Source organism: Salmo salar, chromosome 16 (assembly GCF_965601325.2).
Source record: "Salmo salar chromosome 16, fSalSal1, whole genome shotgun sequence".
Taxonomy (NCBI): Eukaryota; Metazoa; Chordata; class Actinopteri; order Salmoniformes; family Salmonidae; genus Salmo; species Salmo salar.
This window is the reverse complement of record NC_138306.1, coordinates 31,868,110-31,890,324: the sequence shown is the minus strand read 5'-3', so window position 1 is coordinate 31,890,324 and position 22,215 is coordinate 31,868,110. Positions and strand designations below refer to the sequence as shown.

The following is a 22,215-nucleotide window of genomic DNA, read 5'->3' as shown; positions in this document are numbered from 1 at the left end:
AAACGCTAGAGGTAGAAAGGGGCAAAGAGAGAGAGAGAGAGAGGTGCAGAGAGCAGATGCTTTATAAGATGAGAAAATGTGTACTTCTTTCACATTCCTACAGTAAATTAAATGATTTGCCTCTATAATCAATCCAATTAAATCCAGTTTATGTTCCAAGGGAGGAAGAGGGGGTGGATGCACAGTCCTATTTACAGATGCACGTTCAATGGATAAGATGAAGTGACATAAAGCCCTACCAGGGCCCTTTTGATGGTGTAAAGGCTGAGCAATAATATTGTGTTTTAACCATAGGCTTCCAACATCAATCAGGTTGAGATGGGTGACCTAGGATCTGATTAGTTGTTTTCTTGTGGTTTGATAATCGACACAAGCTTTTGGCCTGTGCATTATCAGTATTATCTACAAATAAATGATTCTCCAAGCCAACAAAAACAGCTAAGTGGTAATACTGCATCCTAAGTGATCATAAAGAAAGCTTGACTTTGAGTTTATAGTGCAGGGATCATGAACTGTGTTTTAAACCATTTCACCTGTGTTTTATATTAAAAGTCAGCAGTCTTTTTTTCCTTCAATCAAGTGAACGTGGCGTGAAACTATGGTTTTCCTTCACAGAAAATACATTAGTGCAACACATTCGACAGAAAATAGCTTCATTTTCATCAGATGATAACAGAAGTGCAATGCTATTCGGCTAGCAGCCACACAAGTAAATGAGCTTACAATGAAAAAGCAAGGTATTTTTTGCAAAAACGATGCATGGCCATCATATTTCTGTTTATCTTAGAATGAATGTAGCCAGCTACATTTCCTAATGTTTTGCAGGAAGTTAATCTTGCACGAAAAGTACCGGAGAAAGGTAGCTACACATCTGCTCATAGAATGCCTGTTCATGAATTCTCATCAGAGTGGAAACGTCCTACTGAAGCACAAAATTAACGTTGGTCTGATGACGAGCAGAAATTACAATAAGAAGCATTTTAGATCTGCGTTTACAAAACGCTTCAAGATATTCATTTTTTAATATATTTCTTTCCCTTCTTTTACCCCCCAATTGGTAGTTACAGTCTTGTCTCATTGCTGCAACTCCCGTACGGACTTGGGAGAGCCGATGGTCGAGAGCTGTGCGCCCTCCGAAACACAACCAAACTAAGCCGCAATGCTTCTTGACACAATGCCCACTTAACACGGAAGCCAGCCACACCAATGTGTCAGAGGAAACACGGTACACCTGGCGACTGTGTCAGTATGCACTGCGCCCGGCCCGCCACAGGAGTCACTAGTGCGCGATGGGACAAGGACATCCCTCCCCTAACCCGGATGACGATGGGCCAATTGTGCACCGCCCCATGGGTTTCCTGGTCGCGGCCGGCTGCGACAGAGTCTGGACTCGAACCCAGAATCTCTAGTGGCACAGCTAGCACTGTGATTCAGTGCCTTAGACCACTGCGCCACTCAGGAGGCCAGCAAGATATTTCTTATGCGTTTTATATATTTTGTTCTATGTGAAAAACTCAATCTGCATTAACGTGACCCCGGAGCCCAAACATATATAATATTAGACTAAAACATAATAAATTCAAACCTTGCTTACATTTGTATACAATCACATATACTGTATATTTCTAGTATGTGTGGGAATACTTCGGAAATGTATTTATTTTTGCTCAGAAAACTTGTAAAATCACCCGCAGGCCAAACTCGGCCAGCTGGCCGCTAGTTGTGAAGTCCTGTTGTAGTGCATTTGCATAGACTTTACCTTCTGGTGAGTGGTCTCACTCATGTCTATCAGCTCTAGAATGCGTGGTGGGTGCATCTCATGTGTATTTGCCAGCCGCTCCTCCGTAGATTGAGACATCTCTTGTGCAAAAGCAGATGGTGTCAGCTACATTGAGAAAGGGAATTCAATTAACAGAATCCATGAGTGATCATTAAATAAAAATGTCCATCCTTGACCACAGACATATTCCTGGAATGTTATTATTCTCCCCTTTTAGAAGAGGCCAACTCAAACACATATTCTGCTTAATTTCCCCCACAATAACATCTCTCCATCAGTTAGTTCATCAATAGGTAAACATAGAACTGCACTCATTTCAAGGTCAGAGACACATTTTTTATTTTACTTGAAATATAAATGAATAATGAAGTAGGAGGATATATTCAATAATAGCTGCAAGTTATGTGTATATTGAAAACATACACTCCATATGAATGTACTCACTCTTTTAGGCCTATCCTCTCTTCTAACTAGTTTGGGATTCCTGGGTGCCACCACTTTGCTCTTGAATCCCTCTGGTATTTTCAGAGGCAGGCTTGGCAGAGCCGCATGGGATGCCTGAACCTTGGAGGTGGGCATTGCAAAGTTGGATCTTTCTTTGTTTAGTTAGTTTGAGAATACAGGGGATCCTGTTGAATATGAACATATTAATTTATTTAGAAAGCATCAAGACAGACTCACTAAGAGTCTTTATTCTAGTAGGTACACTACCCTTCAAAAGTTTGGCGTCACTTAGTAATGTCCTTGTTTTTGAAAGAAAACCTTTTTTTTTTTGTCAATTAAAATAACATCAAAATGATCAGAAATACACTGGAGACATTGTTAATGTTGTAAATGACAATTGTAGCTAAAGACGGCAGATTTGTAATAGAATATCTACATAGGAGTACAGAGGCCCATTATCAGCAACCATCGCTCCTGTGTTCCAAAGGCACGTTGTGTTAGGTAATCCAAGTTTATCATGTAAAAGGCTAATTGATCATTAGAAAACCCTTCTGCAATTATGTTAGCACAGCTGAAAACTGTTGTTCTGATTAAGAAGCAATATAACTTGCCTTCTTTAGACTAGTTCAGTATCTGGAGCATCGGCATTTGTGGGTTCGATTACAGGCTCAAAATGGCCAGAAACAAAGACATTTTTTCTGAAACAACGCTGTGTTCTTTAGACTAGTTGAATATCTGGAGCACGGCATTTGTGGGTTCAATTACAGGCTCAAAATGGCCAGAAAAAAAGTCCTTTCTTCGTACAACGCTGTGTACTACTCCCTTCACAAAACAGCGCAAACTGGCTCTAACCAGAATAGAAAGAGGAGTGGGAGGCCCCAGTGCACAACTGAGCAAGAGGACAAGTACATTAGAGTGTCTAGTTTGAAAAACAGACCTCTCACAAGTCCTCAACTGACAGGTTCATTAAATAGTACCCACAAAACACCAGTCTCAACATCAACAGTGAAGATACTTTTATTTTTATTGGCCAGTCTGAGATATGTCTTTTTCTTTGCAACTCTGCCTAGAAGGCCAGCATCCTGGAGTCGCCTCTTCACTGTTGACGTTGAGACTGGTGTTTTACGGGTACTATTTAATGAAGCTGCCAGTTGAGGACTTGTGAGGCGTCTGTTGCCGGTGCCGGAAACGGGCGCCCCCCCCCCCGTGCGGGAACTGAAGGGGGGGTTCGCTCAGGGCGCCATATAAGCTAGAACCGCCACATACACTTGAAACAAATCGGCAAACCGAAAACTGCAGCCAAAAATGCTTTCTGTTATTTAGATCAGTAAGCTAAACTGACAACGGAGTGAAGAGCAGAAATCTCAACTAGCAAGCAAGTCGCAGCAATGAAGAACGCGAAGGGTGGAGAATTCTGGCAGGGGGGAGATTTTCGGCACAACACCTGGATGTCTCGTGTCCTACTTATATCAGTACACTCGTAACAACTTAAGCATTACGAAACTTCTATTCGATCAAATAAACCTCAAGTAACTTAGCAAATAAGCCATTCATTTTTTGTTGACCAAATTCACCACTCTCTCATTAATCGCCATACAAAAAACGAATTCCTTGTGGGCGAAAAAACGAAACCTGCTTGAATGAGAGATTTCCCGCGGAGTTGGGCCTCTCTCTGACTGAAGTTACGTTACTTGGCAAGTCTGGTGATAAACAGTGCTCAAAAGTAATTTATTTCGTGTTTTGGATAAATTACAGCCTGTGCGCACAGATAACAGTTCTTCAGCACTGTAGCTAGAATCGTCTTTACTTTGGCTGAGTAACTTAATATTATTGGTAACGAAGGTATATTGAATCCATCCAAATGTGTCAATATTTCGTCTGGCGTCCAAATCTGCAAACAGTACAATAACGTTATACCAACTAACGTTAGCAACTAGCTAACTTTAGCTATAAACTTCAGTAAATGTGTCTACATTATCAAGCCAGTTGAAACATTTTATATTCAGTTCTAGGTTCTTTATATTCCTAATAACCAGGCATTGGCATTTGTTTTGAAACTTACAGAATAGTCACCAATAGTTGTCCCTCTTTTTCTCTCCTTTGAGTTTGTAGCGCATTTAGCCGTTACCATGGCACCGACTCTATGGGCGTTCTGGGTCGTTCTCATTGGTCACGTGGTCCTCATTGGTCACGTGTCCAAAGCGGGAATAAAAGGGTGGGTGTTCGCGAGCCAACAGAAACAATGTATCCAAATGGACCTCTGAGACGACCCAACCCCCCACCCATACTCTGATATTAGAGTGACCAGTCTTCTATCTAGCCTATGTAGCCCATTATTAAGTAAATAATTGAATTCAATAGATATGATCAAAGTGAATCATTCTAATTGTGTATCAAGATGGCAAATGTTAGATTTATCTAACTAGGCTTAATTTGTAGGCTGTGCATGCATTCCTTTCTGAGCACTCAAACTACAAGTGAAACAGTTTGGAAGTCTTGTTAGACAATATGTATGCTACATTTGGGGTATTTCTCTATAAATTGTGGTGCCAGCATATTTGTAATGTTTGCTATCAAATACACAGAGGATGTTTAATGTTTCTTTAACAGTTATTTGATCCCAGTAGACATATGCATGAGTATGCACTAGGTAGTAGAACGTGTGAAAGATAATGAATAATAGAGTAGCAGACTATTTTGTCCTGAAGACCCTGATACCAGGGGATTTCTCTCAAAATACACATGACTATTCTGCATCACCAAAATATTACAGTATGAGTCCAGGCCTAACTCCCTATGCCACGTTCATTGATAAAATATCATATGTCACGTTGAGTTAGAACATTACAACAGTGTAGGGGATTGACTTCAGCAAAAGTGGCCTAATAAATTAATAATACACAATGTTTTTTTATAGAAATAGCTAATTTCTCCCTATTTCAATTCAGTAGTAGTAGTTCTAAAATTCTTCTCCTCATTTACAACAAACTCTCATGAAGTCGCCTCATTTCTACTAACTCAGTTGGTTCCCACCAAGTTCCCATAGAAGGCCTCCAACTTTCCATTTTAGTGACCTGTAATTTGTTTTCATTTATCTCAATGTGTCATGCAGAGGTTGAAACGGTAGTTTATTTCATTGTTATTATTTCACAATACAATATAATCTTGGAGAGATTTACCAGATTGCACAATTCATTCATGTCGAAAGAGGCAGGCAGCATGTATAAGAAATTGTAACTATTTGTTAATGTAATTTAATTTTACAAACTGTAATTTACTGTAATCCCAAAGCTACTATAGTGCATTCACTGTGTGTCACATCTACACACCCTCATTGGAACTCTGACCAGAAAGCTTCAGTTTTATTTGAGATGTCTGGTATTTCAGAGGCGGCCCAGCCTTTGCACGAGGGATGGGGTGTCTCTGTGGGGGACGGGGTGTCTCTCAGGGAAAGTAGAAATAGAACAGGGATGACAGGAGGGGAATTTGCTTTCCGTTTCATGCTTACAAATCCTATTAGTTTTATCCTTATAACAAATATGCCTAGCTCTGCTTGCCCACATATTGATTTTGTAGCGTTTCGTAAATCTTGTTCCTCGAGTGGTGACTGTTTAGAGGTTCCTAGAGGTTCATCACACTATTATACACCAGCAACTATGTGCCCTCTGCTTAAGCTCTGTCATTGGATTTTCCACTTAAGAACTGTGAAAACATTTGTGTAGCCCTTATGTGTGTAATAGTTAAAAGGGTGGAAAACCTGACAGAAAAAAACTTCAGTGTTTCTTTTTTTAAGCATGTTCCACTTTATGCCTTTCATCTTCCTGGAGTTAGCAATTCTGCTGTTTTTTTAAACTGGTTTTCCAGATACGCCTCTATGGTAGAAAGTAGACACTACATAAAACTAAGGGATATTGTCTGGAGAACAGAAGAACCAGACAAGGCAGTGCCATGTCTCAAATATCACCAGAGATGCCCCTCTGAGGCTCCAACACCTAATCCACAGGGGGGGAGAAGGACAAGGGCCAAGAAAGACGTTGAAGTAGCCTGCAAGTTGCAATCTTTCTCAATGTAGTCCTACACAACCAGGCAAAATTCAACCAAAACCTGATCTCTCTACACTTTTTGCATTTCACATGAGTCAGAACAGGCTCGTTGAGCACATGGAGACATTCAAAAGAGTGGGCATATTTGCATTTTTGGGATTTCCCCCCAGCCCAACACATCAGTAAAATTATAGTTGACTAATTGAGGTCTCTGCTCTGAGTGTTAACCAAACTATTAACGTGGGTATTTGCAGTGTGAGAGCGTAGACAAAAGTTCCCCTTCATGCACCTTTACTGTCAGCAAATCATTGTTTTGTGGTTAAGCTTTAATGTAGAGTTAGGTATTATTTGTTCTGCTTTAGTCATAGGATCCTTTCAGTTCCCTATGTTGTCAACGGCTGGCCCGCTGTCAGTGTCAGTCCTCAAGGTTTATTGCGCGGGTCAGTGAGCGCCCCAGTCTGTTAGACAATTGGATTAGAACAACGAGCCCTTTCAAAGGAACCGCAAGTCCAACGACTCCTCCTCCGTCACGCCACCCTCCCATCACTGACCTTGTCCTGAGATTACCGTTTGTCGCTAAACGCTGTGGTTGACGAACAAACCATTTATACTGTAGGTTTACCTCATCATCAGCAATGAACAATTCATCCTCAAACAAATGCAGGTAGGATAACATATTGGTGTATATCGAAGTAAAACGAAGTGAACGGTTGTCCTCCTGATAGGCTACACAGTAGAGCCTATAATAATTCAGCGGCAGATACTAATCCATTTGTGTGTGGATGTTTGGAAGCGCACACCATGACTGTTCTGCCAAAATGCCCGTTTCAGTCAGTAAAATCGTCATAGCGTAGGTTTCAATGTGTCGGTGGATTAGGCTACATGAAATAGACATATTTTCACATATGGCAAGAGAATATCGTGGCTCAATTTGATAGATATCAATACAAATTGTTGATTTACATATCGAAAATGTATAATGTTTATAAGGTTAACAATATTTAAGCTTTTTATCTCCCGATCATTTTAGTAACTAGGCTGCCTACATCCTCTTACGTAGGTACACGTTAGCGTGGGCAGCACTTAAAGAAACATGCTTCCTTTTCATGCAAACCCTATGTAAAATGAATTCAAGCATTGAAAGTAGCCCTAGCTTTTACCAGCTCATTTGAAAGGAAAGGGACTCGCCGTTGTCTGTCAATAAATACAAAATGAGTGGCCATTGTGCGTGTTCATTGTGCGCCTGGTTCAGTAGGAGTGTGCAGTCGCGCGGCTCTGTGAACCATCCTGAATGGAATGCGCTGATCCCGCAGCAGGCAGCAGCACCACGGACAGCTCCGCACTGCGCTGCCACTGAATCATCCAATCCTGCTGCTTATTTCACTCGCTCACTGAGCCTTTGTAGCTCCCACCATTTTACTACAGCGAGCAGAAGGTTGAATTGCCACTCTTTTCCGTTTTAAATCCAGCTTTATTATGAAGCATATACAACCCATAAAACATGGCCTGCCGATATAAAAGTTTATGGTGACTGGAGGTTTATGGCTAACATCGAATATGAGGATGATATATATATATATATTTTACTAGCAGAACTCAAACTGCCTTCTGCAACTAATGTTTGTTAGAGTGACCTCTAGTCAAGTGATCTAATTGGGTTTATGGTAACTTATAAAAGCTGTGTAAGCCTGCTTTTAAATTACAGGACTTGCAATCAATCATTCACCCGATGAGTTTGCGACAACAGTGATGTGTCTCAAATGAAGTCGATGTGCTTGTAGAGTTTGAATGTGTAGAAGTTAATTACATTTTGTTGAACTCACGATTCAATTTAATTCAATTAGATAAACTCTCTCTCTCTCACACACACACACACACTACCAGGAGAGGGGGTTACAGGGTGTGTTGTGTCTGTGATTCTGTTGTTACCAGCTGTAGGAGTTGCTAAGATACTTTTGAAGATCACCCTTCTGTAATTGACAGGTTGGGCTCGTCAACTAAGAAAAGTTTATTTTGGTTGTGTTCAGATGAAAGGTATATAGTAACCTATCTCTGCTGAAACACAGATTATCTTTGATGATTTAAATTAACGGCAGGATTGTGGGTTCGATTCCTGTGACCACCCATATGTAAAAATATATGCACAAATGAATGTAAGTCGCTTTGGATAGAAGCTTCTGCTTAATGGCATATGTTATTATTATATTACACTGAATAGCATGCACTTACTATGTTTCTTTCCTCAGTTACAAATATGAGGATTACAGGGAAACAGCTGATTGGTTGCTGTCCCAGACTGAGCAGAGGCCTAAAGTAGCCATCATCTGTGGCTCTGGCCTGGGCGGCCTGGCTGACTTGCTGGACAACAAGACTGTGTTTCCCTACAAGGACATCCCATGCTTCCCCAACAGCACAGGTCCTTATCCTGTACTGTCCCACCTGAAAATGTACAGCATCATGCTGTCTTCAGTTTGTACATGCAGCATTACAGCATCCTGTAGACATTACATACTATCTTACAGTGTTATGCTTAGTGAACACTTGACCAAAGCTCAATATACGTTATAATGATCATTGATAACTTATGCATTTAATAATTTAATGTTAGATAAGAAATGTTTAGGTGGATGTTTTGAAAGTTGAAGTAAGAACACCAGTCTTTCACTGTGACCCAGAACCAGACCGTCACCCAATGCTGGCTGCTGCTTCCTGTCCTTGGGACCTGACTGAAATATTTACATTCAGTAATTCTACAAAAATGCTCCTCCTTTCTTTCTTGTTGCACCACTGCAGTACAAGGACATGCCAGTCAGCTGGTCTTTGGGGAGCTGCAGGGGAAGCAGTGTGTCTGCATGCAGGGCCGCTTCCACTTCTACGAAGGCTACAACATTGCCACAGTGAGCTCCACTCTCTCCACCCACCAGAGCCATATCCTCATTACATTGGATTCATATTTAATGAATGTTGTGGAAGTGTATTGAAATGCTTATATATCCCATGGTAAACCTGACACCTGATTTATGGGATGATGTTTATTTTTAAATGCGGCTACTATATTCTTTCAAATGAGTAGTGAGGATACTCAATGATACTTCACCAGTTTGCACTTTTATGAAGAACATAAGTCCCATAATGTTAGAATAACATTGTGTCTTGAGTTAGCTTTTAACCTCTGTAAAAGTAGCATACCAGGTAATTTGGGTTAACCTTTGACAGTGTGAGTTGAATTTTCATCGTAAATCTTTGTACACAATATAATCTGCACCCTGACATGATAAGACACGCACTCTACACACACATACACATGGATGTTGTATTGTAAATATGTGATAGTGGAGTAGTACCCTGAGGGAACTCACTAAATGTATTGGTTAAAGTGTTGTGAAATGTAATGTCATATAATATTTTAAATTGTATAACTGACAATGTTGTTGGACCCCAGGAAGAGGAGCAGCTGCCTTAGCAGCAGCTAATGGGGATCCTTAATAAATACAAATACTGTACGAACTATGCATTATGACTAAAAAGGTTTTATTGACTTTATTTTGTGAAGATAATTATAGTGAATATAGTGAAAATTATTATAGTCAAGTCACCTAGCAATAAGGAAAACAGTGCAGGCTTGCTGTTAAATGTTAGTACTGAGCATGTGATCTCTTATCTCTAGTTCCTCTTTCTCTCTAGCTGACATACCCGGTGCGAGTGTTCTTCCTGCTCGGGGTGGAGACCCTGATTGTCACTAATGCTGCTGGGGGACTGAACCCCAACTTTAAAGTGGGTGACATCATGCTGATCAAGGATCACATCAACATGCCAGGCTTTGCAGGCCAGAACCCACTGTGTGGTCACAACGATGAAAGGTGAGCCTTCCATCACTCCTGGTTAGAATAGCAGTCTCTTGATCTTTGGAAGGAAGGGTCATGTTGCACGTTCCTGCTGTCTGAGAAGCCTGATTACTGGCATTTTATTACAGTAAAGGGCATGGGTATTATCCTTGTGGATTTCTTGGATTGTACTTTATCCTTTACCTGACATTGAGGGCCTCTGATATGACACAGAACTTTATGTATCTCTTCAGGTTTGGAGTGCGTTTTCCCTGCATGTCGGACGCCTATGATAAAGACCTTTCTATAATGGCCAAAGAGACTGCTGAGGAGCAGGGCTGTTCCTCCTTCATCCAGCAAGGCGTGTACTGCATGCTGGCAGGTCCCAACTTTGAGACCATCGCAGAGTGCAGAGCTCTCCAGAAACTAGGCGCAGATGCTGTGGGTTAGTATGGTTCATTGGGCTTTATCAATGCCTTGAAATCTTTCAATAGACGTCCATTTCTTCTACAGAACTCCAGTGATTGTCTTCTTTTTCACCCTCTCTGTGCTCTGTAGGTATGAGTACAGTCCCTGAGGTGGTGGTGGCTCGTCACTGTGGTCTTCGTGTCCTTGGCCTGTCTCTCATCACCAACAAGGTGGTCACAGACTACGACAGCCAGGAGAAGGCTAACCATGAGGAGGTACTGGAGACCACAGGAATGCGCACTCAGGACCTACAGAGGTTGATCAGTAACCTGCTGGCTAAGATGTAGATCAGCCCCAGTCTGTCTGTGTTAACTGCCCAGGAACATAGCTACTGTAAGGTGATGTTATACAAAAAGCACAGATGCATATATGCTACTTCAGTTTGATTTGACATCTTATAGGCTGGGATTTGTCTTCATCATGTAATCTCTAAACTGAAGCACTGTAAAGAGGCATACTAACCAAACTCACCTCTTCGAAAAGGGGTTGTCCATATGCCTATAAAAGTAATGTAATGACCAGGAAAAAAAAGATAGGAGATAGTACAGACTTGAAAATAATATATTCCTTTGAATTAAAACAAAACTGAAAATGCATCACACTGAAGTGTTAGATATGTAGCCTTCATGTACATTAATGTATTGCACAATTATTAAGTACAAATTAATCTCATGGTCAATGTGAACATGGGATCAAGCACTGAAAGATAAATCAATGGTCTGTATGTCACGTGGACCAACAATCATTGTGTTGTCGCTCATTAGTAAAGATTAATAATGTATATTTCTTCCTTGGTAGACTTATTATTCTACCTTTCTAGAATCCGACTGCTCCTTGATGGAGAGATCACCAAAACTCATCATGGTTATAAGAATAATCACATTTATCAGAGTGATGAAAAGTAAAACATTTTTAAAAACCTCAAACATACACTGAGTATACAAAACATTAGGAACACCTTCCTCATATTGAGTTGGGGCAGGATTCTACAAGGTGTTTAAAGCGTTCCACAGGGATGCTGGCCCATGTTGACTCCAATGCTTTCCACAGTTGTGTCTAGTTGGCTGGATGTCCTTTGGGTGGTGGATCATTCTTTATACACATGAGAAACCTTTGAGCGTGAAAAACCCATCAGTCTTACAGTTCTTGACACAAACCGGTGCGCCTGTCATCTACTACCATACCCCACTCAAAGGCACTTAAATCTTTTGTCTTGGCCATTCACCCTATGAATGGCACACATACACAATCCATGTCTCAATTGTCTCAAATCCTTCTTTAACCTGTCTCCTTCCCTTCATCTACACTGATTGAAGTGGAGTTAACAAGTGACCTCAATAAGGGATCGTAGCATTCACCTGGATTCACCTGGTCATTGTATGTCATGGAAAGAGCAGGTGTCCTTAATGTTTTGTATACTCAGTGTATATTGGGGGACAGTTATTTTCATAGTCATAAAAAGGAGACCGTTGATGTCAAATGTTTTTCACAGTTGAGGAGTAGTAATGTACTGTATGTAGGAGATTCACTTCTTTACTTTAATTTCAGTTGTCCTAAAATCAAATGTATTTTCACATAATATACTGTTTTAAAATAAAACTAGCAAATTACAATTCTAAAATTGTGTACTGTTATTGTGAGAGTCACATGCAGTATAGGTAAAACAATACTGAGCACCTTGAGTAGGAGGTTGTGTGTGTGTGTGCTTGCGTGAGTGTGTTTGTGCAGGAGCAATGTTAGTGTGAGATTACAGGTAGTGAAAATCCTTTGAATGGAATGGTTTATTACCTCTTGTTTATGCTCATATTGACTCATGAGCAATATGGGAAGAGAATAGAGTCCAGTCTTTTAACGTGTTTCATAGAGCAGTACATTTATATTATTCTTTGTTTTAGAAGGGCAAGTGGGACTCTCGAGTGGCGCTGTGCCACTAGAGATTCTGTGTTTGAGTCCAGGCTCTGTCGAAGACCGGCCACGACCGGGAGACCCATGGGGGGGGCGCACAATTGGCCCAGCTTCGTCCGGGTTAGGGGAGGGTTTGGCCGGCAGGGATGTCTTGTCCCATTGCGTACTAGTGACTCCTGTGGCGGGCCAGGCACAGTGCACGCTGACACGGTTGCCAGGTGTACGGTGTTTCCTCCGACACATTGGTGCAGCTGGCTTACGGGTTAAGTGGTCATTGTGTCAAGAAGCGGTGCCGCTTTTTTGGGTTGTGTTTCGGAGGACGCACGGCTCTCGACCTTCGCCTCTCCCAAGTCCGTACGGGAGTTGCAGTGATGAGACAAGACTGTAACGACCAATTGGGAAAAAATAGAAGGGCAAGTGAGATGATTATCATCAATAATGTTGATCAATAAAAAGAAGGAATCTGATGAAATGAGAGAAAAAGACAAGGGGGATCGCAACATCCCTCCTCCCCATCCCTATCAGTATTTTGAAAGACCTGGGTCACAGAACTGTATATATACAGTTGAAGTCGGAAGTTTACATACACCTTAGCCAAATACATTTAAACTCAGTTTTAATCCTAATAAAAATTCCCTGTCTTAGGTCAGTTAGGATCACCACTTTATTTTAAGAATGTGACATGTCAGAATAATAGCAGAGGGAATGATTTATTTCAGGTTTTATTTCTTTCATCACATTCCCAGTGGGTCAGAAGTTTACATACACTCAATTAGTATTTGGTAGAATTGCCTTTAAATTGTTTAACTTGGGTCAAATATTTCGGGTAGCCTTCCACAAGCTCCCCACAATAAGTTGGGTGAATGTTGGTCCATTCCTCCTGACAGAGCTGGTGTAACTGAGTGAGATTTGTAGGCCTCCTTGCTTGCACACGCTTTTTCAGTTCTGCCCATGGGATTGAGGTCAGGGCTTTGTGATGGCCACTCCAATACCTTGACTTTGTGGTCCTTAAGCCATTTTGCCACAACTTTGGAAGTATGCTTGGGGTCATTGTCCATTTGGAAGACCCATTTGCGACCAAGCTGTCACGGGCGTCGTATGAAATGGACCAAAACGCAGCGGGAATGTGAATACTCATCTTCTTTAATGAAGGAAAACGTAAACACTTAACAAAACAACAAACATTGACGAGAAACAGTCCTGTCAGGTGCAACAAACACTAAACAGGAAACAACTACCCACAAATCCATAGAAAAAACACCCCTCTTAAATAAGACCTTCAATTAGAAGCAACGAGGAGCAGCTGCTTCCAATTGAAGGTCAACTCAATAAACACCACATAGAAATAGACATACTAGAACTAACATAGAAATTGACTAACAAAGAACATAGCCCAACAAACCCCGAAACACTCTAAACAAACACCCCCTGCCACGCCCTGACCAAACTACAATAACAAACAACCTCTTTACTGGTCAGGACGAGACACAAGCTTTAACTTCCTGACCAATGTCTTGAGATTTTCCTGCCTCATGATGCCATCTATTTTGTGAAGTGCACCAGTCCCTCCTGCAGCAAAGCACCCCCACAACATGATGCTGCCACCCCTGTGCTTCACGGTTGGGATGGTGTTCTTCGGCTTGCAAGACTCCCCCTTTTCCTCCAAACATAACGATGGTCATTATGGCCAAACAGTTCTATTTTTGTTTCATCAGACCAGAGGACATTTCTCCAAAAAGTACAATATTTGTCCCCATGTGCAGTTGCAAACCGTAGTCTGTCTTTTTTATGGCGGTTTTGGAGCAATAGCTTCTTCCTTGGTGAACTGCCTTTCAAGTTATGTCGATATTGGAATCGTTTTACTGTGGATATAGATACTTTTGTACATTTTTCCTCCAGCATCTTCACAAGGTCTTTTGCTGTTGTTCTGGGATTGATTTGTACTTCTCGAACCAAAGTACGTTCATCTCTAGGAGACAGAACGTGTCTCCTTCCTGAGTGGTATGATGGCTGCGTGGTCCCATGGTGTTTATACTTGCGTACTATTGTTTGTACAGATGAACGTGGTACCTTCAGGTGTTTCGAAATTGCTCCTAAGGATGAACCAGATTGTGGAGGTCTAAAAAATAATTCTGAGGTCTTAGCTGATTTCTTTTGATTTTCCCATGATGTCAAGCAAAGAGGCGCTGAGTTTGAAGGGAGGTCTTGAAATACATGCATAGGAACACCTCCAATTGACTCAAATGATGTCAATTACCCTATCAGAAGCTTCTAAAGCCATGACATCATTTTCTGGAATTTTCCAAGCTGTTTAAAGGCACAGTCAACTTAGTGTATGTAAACTTCTGACCCACTAGAATTGTGATACAGTTAATTATAAGTGAAATAATCTGTCTGTAAACAATTGTTGGAAAAATGACTTGTGTCATGCACAAAGTAGATGTCCTAACCGACTTGCCAAAACTATAGTTTGTTGACAAGAAATTTGTGGAGTGGTTGACAAATGAGTTTTAATGACTCCAACCTTACTGTATGTAAACTTTCGACTTCAACTGTAGATATGGACACATCAACATATACACTAAACATGCTCCAAAATGTGGTGAATGAAAAGGAATTTTCCCATCCCCAATCTATTACATAATTCAACAGTTCTGCCAACACACTTTAGAAGTGGAGCTGAGATGAAATATTAACACAGTGAGCCTCGCAGCCTGCCATCAGAAATAAAGAAATATCTCCAAAGGTGCTTTTATCTATGGCATACCATTGCAAATATGCCCCAAAATGAAGACCAAGAAAATAACACTTTTTTAAAATGGTTAAAAACAATATTATGTGTCATACAGAGTCCAATCTAAACTTGAATGCCCTCAATCTCACACAAATTATCAATGAACCTACCAGGTACAACCCCAAATCCGTAAACACGGGCACTCTCATAGATATCATCCTAACCAACCTGCCCTCCAAATACACCTCTGCTGTCTTCAACCAGGATCTCAGCGATCACTGCCTCATTGCCTGCGTCCGTAATGGGTCTGCGGTCAAATGACCACCCCTCATCACTGTCAAATGCTCCAGACCTCCGGCAGTCTCTATGGGGTGCCACAGGGTTAAATTCTCGGGCCGACTCTTTTCTCTGTATACATCAAGGATGTCGCTCTTGCTGCTGGTGATTCTCTGATCCACCTCTACGCAGACGACACCATTTTGTATACTTCTGGCCCTTCTTTGGACACTGAGTCAGCGAGCAGGCCTTTCTAATAGACCTGGCCCGGGTATCCTGGAAGGATAATGACCTCATTCCGACAGTAGAGGATGCCTGGTTGTTCTTTAAAAGTGCTTTCCTCACCATCTTAAATAAGCATGCCCCATTCAAAAAATTTAGAACCAGGAACAGATATAGCCCTTGGTTCACTCCAGACCTGACTGCCCTTGACCAATACAAAAACATCCTGTGGCGTACTGCATTAGCATTGAATAGCCCCCACGATATGCAACTTTTTGGGGAAGTTAGGAACCAATACAAAGTTCTGGGACACTGTAAAGTCCATGGAGAATAAGAGCACCTCCTCCCAGCTGCCCACTGCACTGAGGCTAGGAAACACTGTCACCACCGATAAATCCATGATAATTGAGAATTTCAATAAGCATTTTTCTACGGCTGGCCATGCTTTTCACCTGGCTACCCCTACCTCGGTCAACAGCCCTGCACCCCACACAGCAACTTGCCCATGCCTCCACCATTTCTCTTTCACCCAAATCCAGATAGCTGATTTTCTGAAAGAGCTGCAAAATCTGGACCCCTTCAAATCAGCCGGGCTAGACAATCTGGACCCTCTCTTTCTAAAATTATCCGCCAAAATTTTTGCAACCCCTATTACTAGCCGGTTCAACCTCTCTTTCGTATCGTCTGAGATACCCAAAGATTGGAAAGCTGCCGCGGTCATCCCCCTCTTCAAAGGGGGAGACACTCTAGACCCAAACTGCTACAGACCTATATCTATCCTACCCTGCCTTTCTAAGGTCTTCAAAAGACAAGTTAACAAACAGATCCCCGACCATTTCGAATCCCACCGTACATTCTCCGCTATGCAATCTGGTTTCCGAGCTGGTCATGGGTGCACCTCAGCCACGCTCAAGGTCCTAAATGATATTATAACCGCCATCGATAAGAGACAATACTGTGCAACTGTATTCATCGACCTGGCCAAGGCTTTCGACCCTGTCAATCACCACATTCTTATCGGCAGACTCAACAGCCTTGGTTTCTCAAATGACAGCCTCGCCTGGTTCACCAACTACTTCTCAGACAGAGTTCAGTGTGTCAAATCGGAGGGCCTGTTGTCCAGACCTCTGGCAGTCTCTATGGGGGTGCCACAGGGTTAAATTCTCGGGCCGACTCTCTTCTCTGTATACATCAAGAATGCTGCTGGTGATTCTCTGATCCACCTCTCTGATCCACCTCTACGCAGACGACACCATTTTGTATACTTCTGGCCCTTCTTTGGACACTGAGTTAACTAACCTCCAGATGAGCTTCAATGCCATACAACTCTCCTTCTGTGGCCTCCAACTGCTCTTAAATGCAAGTAAAACTAAATGCATGCTCTTCAACCGATCGCTGCCCACACCTGCCCACCCGTCCAGCATCACTACTCTGGACGGCTCTGACTTAGAATATGTGGACAACTACAAATACGTAGGTGTCTGGTTAGACTGTAAACTCTCCTTCCAGACTCACATTAAGCATCTCCAATCCAAAATTAAATCTAACTTCCTATTTCACAATAAAGCATCCTTCACTCATGCTGCCAAACATACCCTTGTAAAACTGCCTATCCTACCGATCCATGACTTCGGCGATGTCATTTACAAAATAGTCTCCAACACTCTACTCAGCAAATTGGATGCAGTCTATCACAGTGCCATCCGTTTTGTCATCAAAGCCCCATATACTACCCACCACTGCGACCTGTATGCTCTTGTTGGCTGGCCCTCGCTTCATATTCATCGCCAAACCCACTGGCTCCAGGTCATCTGTAAGTCTTTGCTAGGTAAAGCCCCGCCTTATCTCAGCTCACTGGTCACCATAGCAGCACCCACCCGTAGTACGCGCTCACCCCCAAAGCCAATTACTCCTTCGGCCGCCTTTCCTTCCAGTTCTCTGCTGCAAATGACTGGAACGAACTGTAAAAATCACTGAAGCTGGAGACTCATATCTCCCTCACTAACTTTAAGCACCAGCTATCAGAGCAGCTCACAGATCACTGCACCTGTACATAGCCCATCTGTAAATAGCCCATCCAACTACCTCATCCCCCAAACTGTTATTTATTTTGCTCCTTTGAACCCCAGTATCTCTACTTGCACACTCATCTTCTGCACATCTATCACTCCAGTGTTTAATTGCTATATTGTAATTATTTTGCTACTATGGCCTATTTATTGCCTTACCTCCCATATCCTATCGCATTTGCACACACTGTATATAGATTTTTTTCTATTGTATTATTGACTGTATGTTTGTTTATTCCATGTGTTGTTGTTTGTGTCACACTGCTTTGCTTTATCTTGGCCAGGTCGCAGTTGTAAATGAGAACTTGTTCTCAACTAGCCTACCTGGTTAAATTAAGGTGAAATAAATACAAATGTAAAATGTTTGTCCCATCATCACGGCAACAATCGCGATAACAACAGCTTAGTGTTATTTATTTAACTTAACAAGTCAGTTAAGAACAAATACTTATTTTCAATGATGGCCTAGGAACAGATTTGTACCTTGTCAGCTCGGGGACTCGAACTTGCAACCTTTTGGTTACTAGTCCAACGCTCTAACCACTAGGCTATGCTGCCGTTAGGCATATTGTAAATTGGTCAAATGCAGAGGCTATACAGTACACTCTTAGAAAGAAAGTTGCTATCTAGAACCAACAAGCTTTTTTGGGGCTGTCCCCATAGGAGAACCCCTTTTGGTTCCATGTAGAACCCTTTCCAAAGAGGGTTCTACATTCAACCCAAAATAGTCTACCTGGAACCAAAAAGAGTTCTACCTGAAACCAAAAAGGGTTCTCCTATGGGAACAGCCGTAGAACCCTTTTGGAACCCTTTTTTCTAAGAGTGTACAGTATGTATCTCTTGTCCCGTCATGCAGGTGGCTGCTATGTGGTTGAGTGGTTGGAAGTGGGACTCACAATGTCCTATGGGTTGTGTGTTCCTACAGCAGATGCTCAGGTCAAACACAAGTGAAGCAGGAAAAAAAGTGACATGACATTTGTGGATTATACTGATGCATATTACTACACATACACTATATTAATGATTGTTGAGAGTACAATATGAAATTGAGATACACATAATGTTAATCAATGTTACAACTATAATACTAACTCTGCTAACGTCAAGTGCACCAATAAAACATTTATAAGATGGTGACACAATGCTCTCCCTTAGTCTCATAGCATCACCAGCAGTATCTGCAGACTATTGCAAAGGCAACCACCCTTGTAATCAGTGCTGAAATATGAATGAATCAGAGGATGCCGTGTGTACGCAGTAGAAGAGAGAAAACGGTTACAGTCACTCCAAATCCATTCATGAGGACACTACAGTGCTCCACTGATCAAACAAACATGCATGTGTGTGTGTGTTTTGAGTGGCACTACTTTGTTTTTGTTTTCTCATTATGAAAAAGGTTTCGATCCACAAAGTACGCATTTGTCTCTACATGCTAGAAGATCAATTGAGCTGACTTTTGTCTGAAATGGAGACTCAACCCACTCAAGTGATGCACCCCTCCTAGGGACGGCATGGAAGAGCACCAGTAAGCCAGTGACTCAGCCCCTGTAATAGGGAAACTGCCATTTTCCTGCAATCTAGAGCAAAAAAAATTGCCTTACTGTATATGATGACAAATAAAGTAAAATTACTTTATTATTATATTTTACTAGGTAAGTTGACTGAGAACACATTCTTATTTACAGCAACGACCTGGGAAATAGTTACGGGGAGAGGCATGAGCCGATTGGAAGCTGGGGATGATTAGGTGGCCATGATGGACACCGGGGTCAACACCCCTACTCTTACGATAAGTGCTATGGGATCTTTAGGGACCACAGAATGTCAGGACACCCATTTAACATACCATCCAAAAGACACCACCCTACACAGGGCACCCAATCACTGGCCTGGGATCTGGTTTTAGCTTCATAAGCAAGCCAGCAGTGGGATGCAGGGTGGTATGCTACTGGTCAAATTTTTAGCATAATGGTGCATCATGGTGCAGCCAGTCTGCAGCGCCTCTCACATTCGTTGGGGAGAACCCTGCGTAAGCATTACTGAATTCCTATCATCCAAATCTTTTTGACCACCACACAAAGGTTAGATTAAAAACCACATGTCTGAAACGGTGCTGTGTTATAACAGTGAAGGCAACATTGGCATTGCTATGAGCGATAGTGCTACATCACAGTATTTAATTTAGCCACTTGCAGACGTGTAACTAATGCAGAGATAAGACAAGTGGTGAGTGCAGTTAGGGCTGCACATTGTTGGGGGCAATCTCATAGTTTATTGCATGATATCATGATGTCTCTGGGAGTAAGCTAGATACATTGTGGTAATCATACATTGTACACTTTCTTCCATCTTGGGGCAGATATCAGAGTTTGTTTATGCGTTTCCTCCTGTCTTTTCCCTCTTTTTTGTTTTCCAGGCAGATCCTCCCCCCCCCCCCCCAAACACCAACTGCTAAATCATCCTAAAGATCCCAGTTCCATTTTAGCTCACTACACATTAATGTCACTGCATGTATATGTTAATGTCACTGCATGTATGTAATATGTAGGCCCCATATTTCAGGGACACTCGTCTTTCCAAGATCTCTATGTGGATGACAGATTTCAGTTAACAGTAAACCCATATGAGTCACTAAACTTGTAAATCACTCACAATAAAATGCGATAATGATTGATGAATGTGATACTAGTTTGGACAATATGGTCTTTCTGTTCTACATAAACACACACCAAGCTAAAAAATATGGTGTCCATTTTTAGATCACATTGCACACTCTCCCTGTCTCTCCTACCCAGATATCTCTTAACAACACAGACACACACACACACACACACACACATTTTGGTGTAATCAGTAAATAGCAATCCCACTGTTGACGGAGAGACTTTTTTTTTACTCTCTTGCCTCAAATGTTCAAAGCTACCAGAGGGAGAGAGTCTGTAAAATAGAGAGTGTAATAATAAGAGAGGGATTTTAAAGTATTTTGGGAGATTCCCGCCTACACACACACCAGCGCACCATGGAACAACACACACTCTTTTGAAAGTTTGTTTAAGTTTTTCTTTATTTGCTCATTAAAATCGCTAAATAGTAGAGGAAGAAAGAAAGAAAAGAGATACATGAGCAGCAGAGATGGGAACCACAATTGAAAACAACATTATCAGTCAGAGACGGTTTTAATATGTATATGAACAATTGCTATTCCCGGTTTGCGCGTCAATCAATCTATATTCATGAAGGGGACAAAAACCTTTCCTGAATAGAGAAAACAAGAGTGATAACCAAAACAATGGAGGAGGGGTGAACTAAAAGAACACCAGTGCTATTGTCTTAAGGTCAATGCTTTAACCCTCTATGCATGGTGACAGCTCTCATCTCAGAATTATGATCTATCTGACCCTGTCTTGCCAATAAACGGGAGACTATTCCATGGTGAAAAGACCTGCGGAGGAAATAGACTGAGACATTGCTGCTGAATAAACACTTTCATTATTCCCAAACCGGCCTGACAGCACTGGATCTGATGGAGGATGGGCCTGTTCAAATGGTATTGGCTGACTGTCTGTTGCAGATCATATTAGCTAAACGCTAATTTTAGATCATGTTAGCTGACATTCCACATAAAGTTATGGGTTATTGAGCCTTTGTGACATTTAAAATGGTGTCTGTTGCACTAAACATGTTCTCATGAGCCATCCTGGTTGGTGGGTGTTACGCACGAAATAGGATACATTACACTGATGTTTCAGAGGGTTTGTTGTTCTGTATTCAGTGTCATAGTCAGTGTAGTCAGTGTAGTGTAGTCCCCCTACTTTATTCTCAATGAGGGTGTACAGTAATAAGCTCCCCAGTGGCCTTGAGAGGAAAACATACAGTATGTAATGAGGAGATAAGAGGAAGTGTGAGAGTGCCAGGTCGTGGATGCGTTGATTTACTGGACATATTTCTCAGTAACTGAGGAAATTCACAATTTTCACAGCGAGCCAAAGGATCATATTGTGACGCTGTGCCACAAAGCCAGGGCAGCTCAGTCCAGACAGAGTCATGGACTAAAGCCCACTTATAAGTTGCAGCCAGTAGCCTCTCACTGAGTGGAAACTCACATTATTACAGCAAGGCGTGGCCTCATTTCTGAGCTCCCTAAAGATAAGGCGTTGATCATTGTCATTCTTGACCTTTGAAACTCGATCTGCATGTCCAAGGATGTTTAAATGTATGAAAATGGTAATGAATGTATGTACATTGTAAAGTCTTTTTGTCTCTAATGTCTTTTTTTAATGTGTCGGACCCCAGGAAGACTAGCTGTCGCCTAAACCAGATCTATCATTACCCTTGACATGACCACTCATAACAAGTATGTTAAAATTTGCATGGTAAATGCGATTTCATAATTGTAAAGGAATATGTTTTTTGGACGCTCTGGTCCTCAAAGAATTTCAGCCTTATCACC

General features: G+C 41.7%; 2 protein-coding genes across 3 annotated transcripts in view; one reads left to right on the top strand and one right to left on the bottom strand.

The window, feature by feature from the left end:
• Positions 1 to 4,367, bottom strand: part of hydin (HYDIN axonemal central pair apparatus protein) — an 81,238-nt gene extending 76,871 nt beyond the window's left edge. For both annotated transcript variants that reach the window (XM_014149087.3, XM_014149088.3), the window contains exons 1-3: positions 4,287 to 4,367; positions 2,225 to 2,409; positions 1,760 to 1,885 (exon numbers count right to left, since the gene is read on the bottom strand). In XM_014149087.3, coding sequence (XP_014004562.3) covers positions 1,760 to 1,885; positions 2,225 to 2,359 — 261 coding nt within the window. In that variant the 5' untranslated portion in view covers positions 2,360 to 2,409; positions 4,287 to 4,367. The remainder of the gene's footprint in view (positions 1 to 1,759; positions 1,886 to 2,224; positions 2,410 to 4,286) is intronic.
• Positions 4,368 to 6,666: 2,299 nt separating this feature from the next.
• Positions 6,667 to 12,180, top strand: pnp6 (purine nucleoside phosphorylase 6). The gene is made up of 6 exons (XM_014149091.3): positions 6,667 to 6,931; positions 8,514 to 8,683; positions 9,061 to 9,164; positions 9,952 to 10,127; positions 10,346 to 10,536; positions 10,650 to 12,180. The coding sequence occupies exons 1-6, from the start codon at positions 6,903 to 6,905 to the stop codon at positions 10,844 to 10,846; spliced, it is 867 nt and encodes a 288-aa protein (XP_014004566.1). The 5' UTR covers positions 6,667 to 6,902; the 3' UTR covers positions 10,847 to 12,180.
• Positions 12,181 to 22,215: the final 10,035 nt, after the last annotated feature.

What these genes read in the sequence shown, in the direction of transcription:
- pnp6 (XM_014149091.3), top strand. Translation starts at nt 6,903, where the DNA reads ATGAACAATTCATCCTCAAACAAATGCAG. An exon ending in TCATCCTCAAACAAATGCAG is followed by an intron (nt 6,932 to 8,513) that starts GTAGGATAACAT and finishes TTCTTTCCTCAG; the next exon opens with TTACAAATATGAGGATTACA. An exon ending in ATGCTTCCCCAACAGCACAG is followed by an intron (nt 8,684 to 9,060) that starts GTCCTTATCCTG and finishes GCACCACTGCAG; the next exon opens with TACAAGGACATGCCAGTCAG.